General features: G+C 42.3%; 3 protein-coding genes across 3 annotated transcripts; 1 reads left to right on the top strand and 2 right to left on the bottom strand.

The window, feature by feature from the left end:
* Nucleotides 1-4: 4 nt before the first annotated feature.
* On the top strand, nucleotides 5-3,087 carry tmem101 (transmembrane protein 101; the record flags this gene model as incomplete). Its single annotated transcript, XM_079214338.1, has 4 exons — nucleotides 5-135; nucleotides 947-1,127; nucleotides 1,716-1,862; nucleotides 2,357-3,087. The coding sequence occupies 4 exons, from the start codon at nucleotides 5-7 to the stop codon at nucleotides 2,663-2,665; spliced, it is 768 nt and encodes a 255-aa protein (XP_079070464.1). The 3' UTR covers nucleotides 2,666-3,087.
* Nucleotides 3,088-4,072: 985 nt separating this feature from the next.
* On the bottom strand, nucleotides 4,073-6,327 carry LOC306753384 (uncharacterized protein; the record flags this gene model as incomplete). Its single annotated transcript, XM_079237253.1, has 2 exons — nucleotides 4,073-4,846; nucleotides 6,037-6,327. 2 exons carry the CDS (start codon nucleotides 6,325-6,327, stop codon nucleotides 4,073-4,075), a joined length of 1,065 nt encoding a protein of 354 aa, XP_079093379.1.
* Nucleotides 6,328-7,437: 1,110 nt separating this feature from the next.
* Nucleotides 7,438-13,852, bottom strand: lsm12b (LSM12 homolog b). Its single transcript, XM_079214216.1, has 5 exons — nucleotides 13,705-13,852; nucleotides 11,602-11,735; nucleotides 10,405-10,514; nucleotides 9,145-9,271; nucleotides 7,438-8,071 (listed from the first exon to the last, which is right to left on the bottom strand). The coding sequence occupies exons 1-5, from the start codon at nucleotides 13,829-13,831 to the stop codon at nucleotides 7,979-7,981; spliced, it is 591 nt and encodes a 196-aa protein (XP_079070342.1). The 5' UTR covers nucleotides 13,832-13,852; the 3' UTR covers nucleotides 7,438-7,978.
* Between the last annotated feature and the right edge of the window lie 358 nt (nucleotides 13,853-14,210).

Genomic DNA, 14,210 nt, shown 5'->3' with positions numbered 1-14,210 from the left:
AGCAATGGCGGCTCCCAGCAGGAAGCAGACTTTAAGGTTTCTCAGCCAGTTGGGAGCGTTTATTTTGACCCGGTTCGGGTTTTGGAACTGCTTCAGTATGTTGATGCTGTTTGCTGAGCGAGCGGACTCAAAAAGGTGAGAAGAGTGAGCTAACAGAGCCGCGGGAAACGGCTAATGGCAGCGAGCTAACCGGGGTTGTATTTCCTCAAGCAGGGTTTTAACCCATATGGAGTTGTTTAAATTAAAATCACGTGTTGTATTTAGCCTAGTCTGTAATTTTCAGACTACCAGTCTGTAATTTTCTCTTCTGTTGGTGATGTTAATAGTGACTTTGATGTATTATTGTTTGAGGCTGGTGGGTTGGTCTTTACATTTAGACAACCACACCCCTCTGAATTATCCTGTAATTTACTGTTTAAGGAAAGTGTCTCCACCCTTTGTCACACCTGGTTGCCTCTTTCTTTTGGGTTATTTTTCCTCTGTTAAAGTAGATGCCTCTCTGAAGCAAGAGTGTTTTAGTTGGTGTTGTGCTGAAATGGTACGCTTACAATAAGTAAATAATTTGTATTTGTGTTGGTTAATAATTGGGTATTTTTACTTCAATGCATGAATGTGAATAGTTTTTTTTTTCCAAAGGCAAAAAACTAATCTCACAAATCATTTTATTCATACAATTATTTAAAAAAAGATGAATGAAAACTTTGTCTAATTGTTAATGTATTTGTCAGACTAAGTGAGTGACCACAACAACAGTTGATGGATGAATCGCTCACAAAGTACAGTATTAGTAGTTGCAGCCGTTGCTGCAGAAACATTTCAACTTCTCTGCAACTCACAATAAACTATAGATGCACATCCAACTAGTTGTGAGGCAAAACATATAGATTAATAATAAAGCAGTAACTATGAATTACATAAACTAATTTTCCTTCATTGTCATCTCCAGGAAGCCAGACATCCATGTGCCGTACCTGTACGTGGACATGGGGGCTGCAGTGCTCTGCGCCAGCTTCATGTCCTTCGGGGTGAAGAGGAGGTGGTTTGCGATGGCCGCGGCCGTACAACTGGCCCTCAGCACTTACGCAGCGTATGTTGGAGGACAGGTGTACTACGGGGACTGGCTTAAGGTGAGTCACCTTCTGTGGTTTACAGTTGATAGAAAAAAAAGAAGCCAATGTTCAGTAAGTTACCTGTGTGCTGCCTTCTGATAACAATACTCGGGTATATTTAAATAATGGGATTCGTGGATTATGTTTCCATTTGTCCCCTGGCGGGTCTTTCCTAAATTAAGATGCTTTTGTGCTCCTGTATTTTGATCATGTGCTCAGTTTGTAATCTACAATTCTAGAAATGCACTAACTGTGGCCGATATCTGATCAGTCTGAACAATTTTGATTCAGACTATGGAGCCCCATAGTAATCATTTTAATCCCTTTGTTAAGTATAAGTGCTGCATAACCCTCGGCTACACAAGCTAAAACAAAAACTGTCTGAACTGTTGAGCTTAATTTGCCATGAATCTTAAAATTTGGCAAATTGTTGCTGCTCTAGAAATATAATTTAGTCTAGTTGTAATATTCAATTATAGTCCAGTTGTGAATGTAAGAAGAACCAGGCTATAACTCTATAAATGTGGTCACTGGTGTTGTTTTAGATTGACATTGTAGCGGAAGCTTGTTTTAGGTTATTACAGCCTGAACCTTGTTGCGCTGCAGGTACGGATGTATTCCAGAGCGCTGGCCATTATTGGAGGCTTTCTGATTCTGGCCAGCGGGGCGGGGGAGATGTACAGGCAGAAACCTCGCAGCAGATCCCTGCAGTCCACAGGACAAGTTTTCCTGGGCGTTTATCTCATCTGCATGGTAAGACCCACGGCAGTTTTATTTACATATTGCTTCTTATTTGCATGTGGACTAACTCGCTGACACTTCACACTAGTGTCTGACCAGGAGCGCTGATCCAAATAGTCATTAAATGCTTTTTGTTAAGAAAATATGCCAGAGATCTGCCGCCAGATTTGGGCTTCTAAAATTTTATAGATTAAATTCCTAATCAAGAAAGCAATTGTCAGAAAAATGGATAATGATTACGAGTTGCACCCATTTTCTTAACAAGCAAAATGTAAAGGCCTTTTAGTTTAGATTCACTGTCCATCTTCTTGCGATCATGACATGGAGAAGGACCTACTTGAGATCAATATGTACAAAACAGATAATATCTATATTAATGAAAATATGACATCAGGTACTGTATTTCTGCAAACATGTATTAACCTATAATATTTTTTTATAAAACAGACTGTACAAACTGTTTCCAATGTCATTTTGTATAACGCAGTACCTCTCCCCCCCACTAGGTGTACTCCCTCCAGCACAGCAAAGAGGACCAGCAGGCCTATCTGAACCACATCGTGGGCGGAGAGATCACTCTGATCCTGCTGCAGCTGCTGTTTGGGGTGCTGGCTCTGGCCTTCCTCTCCGGCTACTACGTCCGCCTGGCGGCGCAGATCCTGGCCACCGCCCTGCCGCTGGTGATCCTGCTCATCGACGGCAACCTGGGCTACTGGCACCACACTCGCAAGGTGGAGTTCTGGAACCAGATGAAGCTGATCGGACACAACGTGGGCATCTTTGGCGCCGTGCTGATCCTGGCCACTGACGGTTGAACCCTTCGGGCTCCCACGGGGCGAATTTCACAGACCGAGGTGTCTGCGCAGGATGCGGTCGTCGGCCTCAGAGCCTGACTTTGTACTCGAAGCTGCCGTCGCTCAGTGACCCCTCAGGATTCAAACACTCCCGGCTTGAGACTGTTGGATGTAAGCGGCGCCGATTGTCTTTGCGCACCAGTTGGTATCTTTTTTTGCTTTTGCAAGAAAAAAACTAAAAAACACAAGCTTCCTTTTCTCGCAATTTAATTTATTCGGATTCATTATTACATTTTTGTATCTGTGATGCTCTGAAACATGACGCTAACGTTGAGTATTGGTAGCGTTTGTCTACAGAGAATGTACCGGCTACTCCAAAAATCTGTCTTAAATGGTATAATGTTGCACAGTATGTGGTTTAAATAATTTGCAAATAAAGGGAAGTACATTTGGTAATGGGCTCAATGCATTCATGTGAATTTCTCTCAATATAAAGACCATTTACAGTTTGAACTTTGATAACGTACATAAGTGAGTGCAAGCAGGTTGGCAATGGAAGTACAGCGGAGTGCAGTAGCTTCTCTAGCTGTGCACGGCATTGACCACCAAAGATCACAATGACTTTCCTGATCAGTGACTGGTAAATAACATTAGCAAGTGGTCAGATATATACATGGTGGCATTCCCACCACTAGATGCATACGACTGTTATCTGTGGTCATGTACAGAACGCCAAACACCGACAGACTGAGGTTTTAATTTATCGAGTCATTTTTCCGTAAGTTACGACGGACGCATTTGGCTCAAATTCATCAGTTAGCTGTGAAGCTGAAACTATTTATATAGTATGGCATATAAGACTTTTATAAAATCTTTTACAGCATACTTTGTGTGACGTTCTTGGACATTACTTATTATTAGGTTGTTTTTATTGCACACTCTGAGAAGGATGGTCATATAAAAACTAATGGCAAACTATGTTATCTTTTATTTTTACTGTATACATACATGTATGTATGTATAAATCTATGTTTTGTATTAAGTTATGAAATGTTTTTTAGATTTGATGGCATACTATAACACACTTTCTAAGACATTCTATCCTATTAAATGTTGTACCTAACCATACTATAGTATGACTTTATTTATTTTTTAGCTTTGTTTAGGCCTCAGGTCTCGATCGTGTTAAGAGGAAACTTCTACAAGACATCCTCCTCCTGAAGCTCAAGTCTGCTGTGTGATTCTATTATAGAGAACAAGATTGTGTTTACATATATTACACTGTAATAAACTTGTTTTGGGTTCGTCACTCATTTCATTCTCTTGTGCTTTGAAGGGGATCTAAACATAAAACTGAAGCCACAGACCATGTGGGCTGAATGAAACATGACATCGTGTGGTCGACTCCTGGTCATTCATAAAAACGCGTCACTGCTCCGGTGTCTCCGACTCCGCGTCCCCTGCTGTCTGCTTGTTCTTGCTGCGGTCGCGCTCCGCCTTGACCAGGGTCCCGACCACCGCCAGCATCACGGTGATGGTGATGACGAGCACCGACGCCGTCTCGGCGATGCACAGCTGGCTGTCCAGCGCCGCCAGCAGTCTGCCGGCCTGCCGGGCAGGCGCGCGGCACCTGAGGTCCTGGTAGTCGTCCACGTGCAGGCGCCGCATGTCTCGGATCTTGCTGAAGACGCGCTGCAGCTCGCAGTCACAGGTCCAGGGGTTGACGGACAGCTGCAGGTGGGTGGAGGTGGTCTGCAGCTTCAGGAAGGTCTTGAACCGGATGTGCTCCAGCTGGTTCCCCTGCAGCCCGAACAGCCTCAGACTCCGCAGAGGCGCGAGAGCGCGCGTCTCGATGCACGAGATGTTGTTGTGGCCGAGCAGCAGCACCTCCAGCAGCTGCTGGCGGCTCAGCACGCCGTCCCCGAGCTCCGTCAGCCGGTTCCCCGACAGGTCGAGGAGGCTCAGGCGAGACAGGCCGCTGAAAGCCGCGACGTCCACCGCCCGGATGCGGTTGTGACTGAGGTCCAGTTTCCTCAGGTGTCCCAAACCCCTCAGGGACGCGGAGTCCAGGAGCTGCAGCAGGTTGTGGTCCAGCTGCAGCTCCTGCAGGGAGGACAGACTCTGAGAGAAGTCCATGGGGAGCCGCAGCAGCCGGTTAGAACTCAGGTCCAGCCTCTCCAGGAACCGCAGAGAGGACAGACACTGAGAGGCAGAAATAGAGAAAAACAGTGAAATGCAACCACGTGATTTATTCTAGTACCGTTTTGAGGTACTTTGAGGACTTATTGTGTACTGCTTTATGCTTATTGTACTTTCTAATTCACAGTAGAGCTGAACAATTAATCACAATAAATGCTTCAGTCATTCATCAAAGAAATTATAACATTAACATCTCGGTTTAACTTTTTCGTAAATGACAGATCTTTGGTGTCATCTTTTTTTTGTACTACTTTGACATTTAGTAGTCAACACGTCTTAATTCATGATTACACAAATAATCAATGCTTACTAGATAATACAACATATTTTATTTTTGCAGTTTATAGCTTAACTTAATTTTTTTGAATGTCAAGATTTCAAATAAATATCAATTTAACTTAAATCTAAAATGTTTTATTTCTTATCGATTCAAATTTTAGTATACAAAGTAGTATAAGTATATATTAATTTCACCCCCTCACGCTGGCAATGTGTTGCTGGTTACACATGAACCATGTAATGAACCAATAATAACTGAATATAAATCATGAAATAGATAATGCAACACTATTTTTGTATTGTGACTGCTTTTATTGTTGGAATTTAAGTAAATGTATCTGCCACTGATATCATTCTATTCTTGCTTCAGTAGTTTTTAAATTACTATTACCTAAGTATACAGAAAACTGGGTTCCACCACTGGCCTCTAACAAGGTAAAAATGTGTTTCATTTAAACGGGTCAACCTGTTGAACAATGATATATTCTAACATTCATTTTGTTAGTCAACTTTCTAGCTGGATTAACAGAAAGCAAACCAGGTGAGTTAAAGGCCTCTGATAACTCTTTACATTCTGCACACGAATCACCCCAAAACACAAATGGACTAATCCAGGAAGTGGGGAGATATCTAGTTATTAGTGGCAGAGGAGGAGAGGTTAAGTAAAGAAGTACTAGCAGCTGCAGATCCGCTTCAAAATGAGCAAAAATGTTCAAGGTCAAATATCAGGAAAGTAGCCCAGACTTCTAGTAGCCTTAAGGTGAAGTAAGCCAATTACAGATGGCATAAAGTACTTGAATATCAGCACCAATGTATCTTAACACACTCAACTATCTGTAACGGTCTGACATGTAGTAATGCTTGCAGGATGAAGAGCAGAATCAGATTAAATGCACGGTTCCTATTGCCGGTACCTGCGGCTGCAGAGTCTGGATGCTGTTGTTGGACATCAGGAGGATCTTCAGGGACCACAAACCCACGAAGGATCCTCTGTGCACCTCGGTCAGCTTGTTCCCATTCAGGTCCAGCAGCCAGATGCCGTGGGGGACCCTGGGAGGGACCCGGACCAGACCTCGAGACCGGCAGTCCACCAGGTCGGAGGACTCGTAGCACAGGCAGCGGCTGGGGCACCTCTTGGCCGCGTAGAGAGGAGGAAGAGGCAGCAGAAGCATTGCGGCGAGCATTGTGCAGCCGCCGGCGGGCATCTTGTGTTTAGATATGATGACTTATCTTCTTCCTACCAAAACAACCTGATATTGATGTCATTTCACTAAATTCTATGACCAGACATCGGATATATTCCTGATTAGAGAGGGATTATGGGCTTAAACGGATAATCACGAAACGTACCCATATCTGGGGAGCAAACCTGGTCCGTTTTGGATCCTTTCCTAAAGTAAGGATTTACATCTGCTACGCTATTAGGATGCATGATGCGGTTTGTGTGTTTTTTTTAAATGGAAGCAGTTTGTCTTGATGTCACCACACTACATACATGCTGGTGAGGCAATCGAGCGCCATTCATAATGTAAAACAAGTTGTATTATCTTTTCATTTGATCATGAGGCAAAGATGATCACAGCATTGATATCATCCTAATGATGGATCAATTGCTTTAGAAATTGTCAGCAAGATTTTCTGGAACAGCCCCTAAAAATGTGAATATTTGCATGTTTTCACTACAGAAATACTGAATATTTTGAAGGTTAGAGACATTTTAAAGTACTATTAACTATTTGTACAGAATAAACCAGTTAAGAAAATAATCTGAAGATTATTGAATAATCCATCAGATTTACTATAACTCGAGTTACCAGTGAACAATCAACCATCAAACCACACCAGCAGACCTGAAATCTACCTGTAATTCCACCCAAAAGCATAGAAATCAGTTTTTAGGAAGTATTGGCCACAAAAAAACAAGCTCCAACAGCAGTAGTATGTCAACCTTGTAAACTCGACATTTAGATAAAGATTGAAAGCAGTAAATATCATCAAGCAGCTATTAAGCCAGAGGATTAAGACACTTAATAAATCATTGGTTCCAGCGGTGGCTTCAGTTCCCTGTGACGACGTGGAGGCGTCCCACTCGGGCCTGAGAAGAAACCCGAGCGTTGTGCATGAAAACCTCATCCGTTAAAAGATGTGGTCACGGTGGCAGCTCCATCACCCCGAAGACCACAAACATGCCAAGCGGAACATTTTACCCTTAAGATGCCGCACTGAAATAAATATTTTCAGAATGCTTCACTTGAAATCAGTTTTTTTTTTTAAAAGAGTCCTTCAAAAAGTTGTTGAAAAATACTGTATTACAGTCAGAATTTTTGTTACTTTTATTTTAGAAAATGTCCTTAAAGTGTGGCGTTTCAAGTCACATTTTGTTTAAAATACAGAAAATACAGACAGTAGAACATGGATACAGCAAAAAAGGAAACAATGACAGAAAATAAAGCTAACAAGCCTTTCTGACTGCTCTAGTTTTCTCTTTTTGAAATGGAACTGAAGGCAAAGGAAGGAGGGCGGAAAAAGAAAAGGCTTCGGGGACAGGAGGAGGGGGAGGAAGAGGAGGATGAGAATGAGGAGGAAGGAGGGGCAGAATGAGACAAGTTAGTTAAGGAAAACTATGGTTGCTTTATGGTTCATGTTTAAATTATTCTTTATAAAGTCTAATTTAAGATTTAATCTTTCTTCTTTCTTTTTTGTCTTTTTCATTTAATGGTATTTTGATCTTCTGGATCCAGGGCCCTCAGCGCTCCTCCTTGTGGTCTCGGACTGAGGACAAGGAATGCCGACTTAGTCTGGCAGTGGGAACAAAACCACCCGCGTCGCCTTCCCCGGTCGACCCGCGCCGCCAACTCAAGAAGATAAAGTGGAGTCCTTCTGTGTTTGCTGTGCTTGTGAACGTTGCATGGACTTCTGACTTTCCACGTCTCTAAAATGTTTCTCAACCTGCAAGAACGAAACCACAATATTTTAAAAAACTGACACCAATTTTGTGAAAAGCCTACCCTAAAAAAAACAAAAAAAAACACGTCTCAGACAGTGAAGCGGACTGTAAAGTTCAAATTTTGACTTGTAACTTGCACACGGCGGGACGATAACCGTGATATTTATAATAATATGTTGATACACTTAACGTTGTCAAAATATTGTGAATTCTTTTGGCCACAATGGTGGTGGAGTGAACATCGGATATCGTGACAGTCGTAGTGGGTATTAATGGAGCTTCTGCAGGCGCCAGTGCTCGTTGGATAGTTGAGATTCAGTTAAATTGAGGGCAGGCAGCAGCAGATATGACATTGAAGCTTCACAGCCAAACAGCTGCTGAGGTGAATTTGTTAACCTTTTCATGGCCTTTAAGTGTTGGCAGGGACAAAACAGGCCTTTTCTAACATAATTAGCCACCAGAAGTCTAACTGGAGCTTGTCACAGGATCGCACTCGCAGAACCGCATTTGTGTGTGCGGAGCAGGAATATGGCTAGTCTCTATGTTGAAGGTCCGGTCTAATTAAACACCATACTATGTCGCAGCTGTGTGTAGCGTCCGAAAACGTTATAAAAGGATTTATTTAGCCGTCAATTTGCTTCGTTTTAAAAAGCTAAATGAGGAGAGAGGACGCAGAGGATCAGGAAAGATCCAGTGTCATCAATTAATACCAGTGGTGAGGAAATACCACAATCTTTTACTGAAGTAAAAGTATAACACCATACAAAATTTTCTAAAACACTGTTCCAAGTAAAAGTCCTGCATTCATCTTAATTTAGTAAAAGAATGTAAATCAAAAAAATGTACTTTAAGTACTTATGAACTGTACATTGTCCCTTTGAAATAAAGATGATTACATTATAAAAGTAAATCGACTAACTATGCAGCCAAATGGTTTCTTAACTTCTTCTTCGGCTTCTTATTGTTATTATTGAAGCAGTGACATGAAAGGTGCATTTTAATGTTTTAGATGGCTGTCTGGCTAGAGTCGTGTACAGTGTGTGAAATATTGTAGAGGTATAAATAGCATACTTACTATTTTGCGTACATGACTTAAAGCGCTTCCCTCTTTGCCTTTGCAGTTCTCAACCTGGTAAGGTGGCGAGATAACGACGTCGTCCATCACAATAATGTTCTTCTCCTGCCATTTACAGTCTTTGATGCTGCAAAGAGAAGCAAACATCATCCTATCTGCTGCTGAAAAAAGGCTTCGTTGAAGCAAACAAATGTGACATGGCAGGAAGTGATCGTCATATCGGGTTTCCTTATATTTACCTCTCCATTTCCTCAGCTAAAGCAGAATGCACTAATGAGATGATATTGATGAATATGGCTCAAATTAAGCAATCAGGAAATGCATCATGAGACTTTAAAGTGAAACCATCTGGAATAGTTAAGCTTCCTATTCAGACATTTGGTCACACGACCCTTAAATATCCGACTGACTACAAGAATGATTGCGAGTAGTAGAAAGATTATGACCTCATAAAGAATTAAGACTCATTTAATAACAGCCTAAGTACTGCAATAAAGTTCCATCCGCCCCACAAAGTAGGGCCAAAAATATATTTTATTTAAACCTGTCTGGAATCAGCTCTTGTCAGCCAAAACATTAATTCTGTTGGTCAAGTTGTGTGATAAATGTGACTTTCTAGCTGGACGACAGAAAACAAACCGGGTGAGTTAAAGGTCGTGTTTCTACCGACTCTGATAAGTCTTTACATTCTGCACACAAATCACAAATGGACTAATCCGGGAAGTGGGGAGATATTTAGTTAGAAGTGGCAGAGGAGCGGTTAAGTAAAGAACTATTAGCAGCTGGAGATCCGCTTCAAAATGAACAAAAATGTTCAAGGTCAAATATCAGGAAAGTAGACAAGACTTCTTAGAGTAAATGCATTTTCATTCCCACCTACACAAATATTTCATTAGCTACTTTTGAGTTTTCTTTGACATATCTTTTTGTTATGACTTTGTTATAGTCTTGGGATGACCCGACTCTGAACCCAGGTCTAACAGGCTCCCGATCACATGGCGCCCCATAATCACTGCAGTCAGTTTAAGCCCTTTGGTCCCTTTCAGAGAAGATATCACGTCTCTATCAGAAATTAAATCTGTGTGTGACGGGTTCAGGTAGCTTTAAGGTGAAGTAAGCCAATTACAGATGGCATAAAGTACTTAATATCAGCACCATTTCATCTTAACAACACACTCAACTATCTATACTGTCTGACACATGTGCTGATGCTTTTGATCTTCACTGATCAGCGACTGATCAACAGGATGAAGTGCTTACGTTTTGTGAATAGTCTGGAATAGCTGTTGGCCCTCCACAGAAACCCCAGCACTGATTGCATAGGCTTGGGACAGCTTGTCCTCCTTTTCTGTCCGTGCTCGATTGGCAAGCTGCAAAGGGAGAACAAAAGACGTTATTAACATCATTTAACAGCTTTGACATTAACATTTAAATGCATCTCCCGCTATGTTTTAGTTAAGGACTCAAGGAAATCTAGCTCACAATCTTTTGCTCCACAGGGGAGACTCTACCATTTTCTAAATCCAATTGCAGCATAATTGTGACGAAGTGATCGCTGTCATTGGGTTCAACAATATACTTTTACCTACATCATTATTCTCATGTAGAAACACAGGGATCAGAGCTTTGCAAAGCTTTACTCATGTAGTAAACTCCTTGAATACATAGGGGTGTAATTTAGACTAAAACACATTCATTTCTTCAATAAAAAAATATTGGTTGTCTTTTCTTCTAATGTTGTGTACCAATTCATAAAAAGGCAGGCTTCTCAGGAGTTCACATTGCTAAACCAAATAGGTAATCTTAAGCCGACTAGGCAGTAAACGGCAAACACTTTCCCAGCCTTATTATACCATAGTGGAAGGTAAATTATGTTAATGTGCCTTCACTGAACTTCATGAACTCATTAAATCAGGAAGTATTAAGTAACTACATCATATTATCAGGTATACTACGTACTACTCACCTAGATGTTATGTTATACATCTACAAGTTGTACATCATGTGCTCACGTGAGAAATTACAAACACAAACTTTGCTGGCTGGCCAAGTGACGGACTTCGACATTTTTGTACTTTCAAAAGTTTACAAAAATCCCCTGAATGCATCATTTAATTTGGTAATTTGAGGCCGACAGATCCTGTGATGGACCCGCCTGCTTGGGCCACACATTTTAGGGATCCAGCCAGTAAATTGAGTCACAGCTCAGTGCAAATGATGAGCTTTCAGTTTCATTCGTTTTCACGTGCAACCTCACATTCACTTATAGTATGTAGCTTCTGATTTATTCGTCTCTGACACACTGATACTTATTGCCTGGCGCGCGCGCGCGCACACGCACGCACGCACGCACGCACACACACACACACACACACACACACACACACACACACACACACACACACACACACACACACACACACACACACACACACACACACACACACACACACGTACCTTGCTAACATTCAGTGATGCTAGTGGGGGTGGAGTCTCGGTGCGGTCATTAATTATGTCCACATCAGAAACATAGGCTAAGTTGATCAGGATGACGTCGTTGAGGTTTGGCTTGCCGCTGGAGGAAGCACATTCTGGGAAAGAACTAAAGTCAAGGCACACAACTTTATGACGACACATAGCAACACAGAATGAACATTAAGATCCGACCCCTCGTGAACCTGAACATCATCAGTTGAGATGCACAGAGGAGCTTATGATGCAGAGAACACTGGCCGGCTAACACTGAGAGGTAGTGCCAGTTACAGAGGCAAAGGCAGTGCTGCCACCTATAGTCATCATAGAAGAATGAATGAAGAATTGTAAGAAAGACCATAAAATAACAGACAGCTAATGCAAAAGTGACTTTCTTTGCTGAAAAGCCAACTAAATGAATTGTCTTTTGTGCCAATTGAACAATGACAGCTTGACTTCTTTTATAAAATGCCAGATTAATAATATATCAACTCAAGATATGGCACCTTGATCTTTAAGCGCACTGGTTTGTAGTCAAATTTGGACATTTATGAGTGAAAAAAAACGTATATACAGAAATATATAAGTACACGGAGTTGTACAATGTAACAGAAGACTGTTGCACATGTACCGTCATACAGATCTGTGGTTTTCAGATATCTTGACAGACGAAGGCCTCGAGGAATCGACACCACCAGCTCCGTCAGTAATACAGGAACTGCTCGTCAAGAGTGATGCACAGCCGGCTTTCCACATATTTTAGTCAGGTTTACGAGATATTGCATCACTTTTCAAAGTGCTCTTTAATTATAATTTGTTGGGCCTTTTGATCCAATAATAATAAAAAAAAATACACATTTCAGGACATAATTTGACTCGTTATCACAGTGACATAAGTTGTAAAGTTAAATTGCTTTCAATAGAGGTCTGATTTTAGTTTCATTCTGAGCTCCATAATAAGATTACATCTAAGCCCTATAAATATGTAAATTTCAAGGTTTTTCTGACTCAGATGGCTTCGCTGAAAAAACACATTTGACTGAGATATTAATTCAGTTTATGTTGGAAGCCTCCGAAGTGTCAAACAAACCAAAAGGCCCGTGATGCCAACTGTCAAACCTCGGCTCTGTATCAACTCCATTCATGTTGGCGTTTCGCCCCACAGCTCGGCAACGAAACCAGAACACAAAAATGCATACAAGTCATGAGCTGATCCAGGATGCCACCTAAATAATTTACATCACACACACTAATTTACATCACACACACACACCTATGAATGGGTGTAGGCATGCTCATCAGGAAGCTAACGTTGGTGGTTGATGAACCCATGCGACACCCGGCGACACTGGAATTTTGTTGAGCTAAAATATGTGGGACAATTCACCCACTAATAAACAATGTCGCCTGGCTCGGATGAGACGTGTGTGTGAAGGGGGAAAGCCCAGCTGATAAGCTCGGGAATGCTAATACCATTAATTGAGCCAGTAGCGGCGGTTGACCGACAGTTAGCACGTTAGCTGAGCCAACTGCAACTTCATTGTAGCGTGGAAGGGGAAACTCGGGCGTCCGTTCGTCGCTGCCGATGGAAAATAAAAACCTTTAGTGTTCAAAAATAAAAAATAAAAACCCGACATCGCAGACTATACGCGAGGCGAACGGGGTGTGCGTGCGAGCCGGAGCGCGAGGTACGCCGAATGTCAGTTAGCTCGCTAACTAGCAACGGTTTGTGCCTGTTGAGAGCAAACAGCCATGATGCCTTACTAGGGGTCCGTTGCCAGATAGTGATCCATGTTGAGGACTGGCAATACAATGAGTGGATTCACAACACATGCTCTTCCCAGCGTGTTACGTGAAGCCGCGGGGATGACCCCGGTCACATCTACGGTGTCTTCCCAACAGATACACCGAGGATCGGCGACGACCTCCCGGAGGAACATATTTAAAACGGACAAAGATGTACAACTCGGCTAGCACCAATTACGCCTGCGCGGATCACTATTTGACACATTTTCGGTTACCCTTACAGGCCCTTGCAGCCAGGCAGGCCAGCAAGCCGCCCCGCGGCTCGAAACAAACAAAGGATACTCAGAGTTAACATCTTCGACTGGTAGTCGAAGGCGACCACTTCTCCTTGCAGACGTTGGCCCAAGCAGGTGAGGCAAGAGACATGGCTCCCGACGCTGAAATACTCCCCCGGTCCAGGAGCCGCCATCTTCTCCGCCAGGAAACCGGAGCGCCTGCCTTACGTAAAACTACGCGATGTCGTATGGAGAAGAAAGCTGGGCGTGTCCACGTACGTCGCGTCGTGGTCATTTATTATAATACGACGAACTATATTCACAATGTAATCTATGTGACATATTGTTTTATCACTAAATCGTACACCAAGCACTTTAATTGTCCATAACGTGTAAATATAATTAAATTTATCGAAGTATAAAGCTGTGGCTTTGTCTCCCATTCAACATGATTCAACCACTCTTCAGTCAAAGGGCTCCCCCTACCGGATAGATGACGGTACTGCGGGCATTGCTGCAGCACTTCCTGACGAACTGAATAATCAGGATTGCGTTATTTTTCAATATCCAGCA

The sequence above is a fragment of the Taurulus bubalis genome (assembly GCF_910589615.1).
Source record: "Taurulus bubalis genome assembly, chromosome: 2".
NCBI classification, from domain to species: Eukaryota; Metazoa; Chordata; class Actinopteri; order Perciformes; family Cottidae; genus Taurulus; species Taurulus bubalis.
The sequence above is the reverse complement of the archived record's forward strand: the minus strand, read 5'-3'. Positions and strand labels throughout refer to the sequence as shown.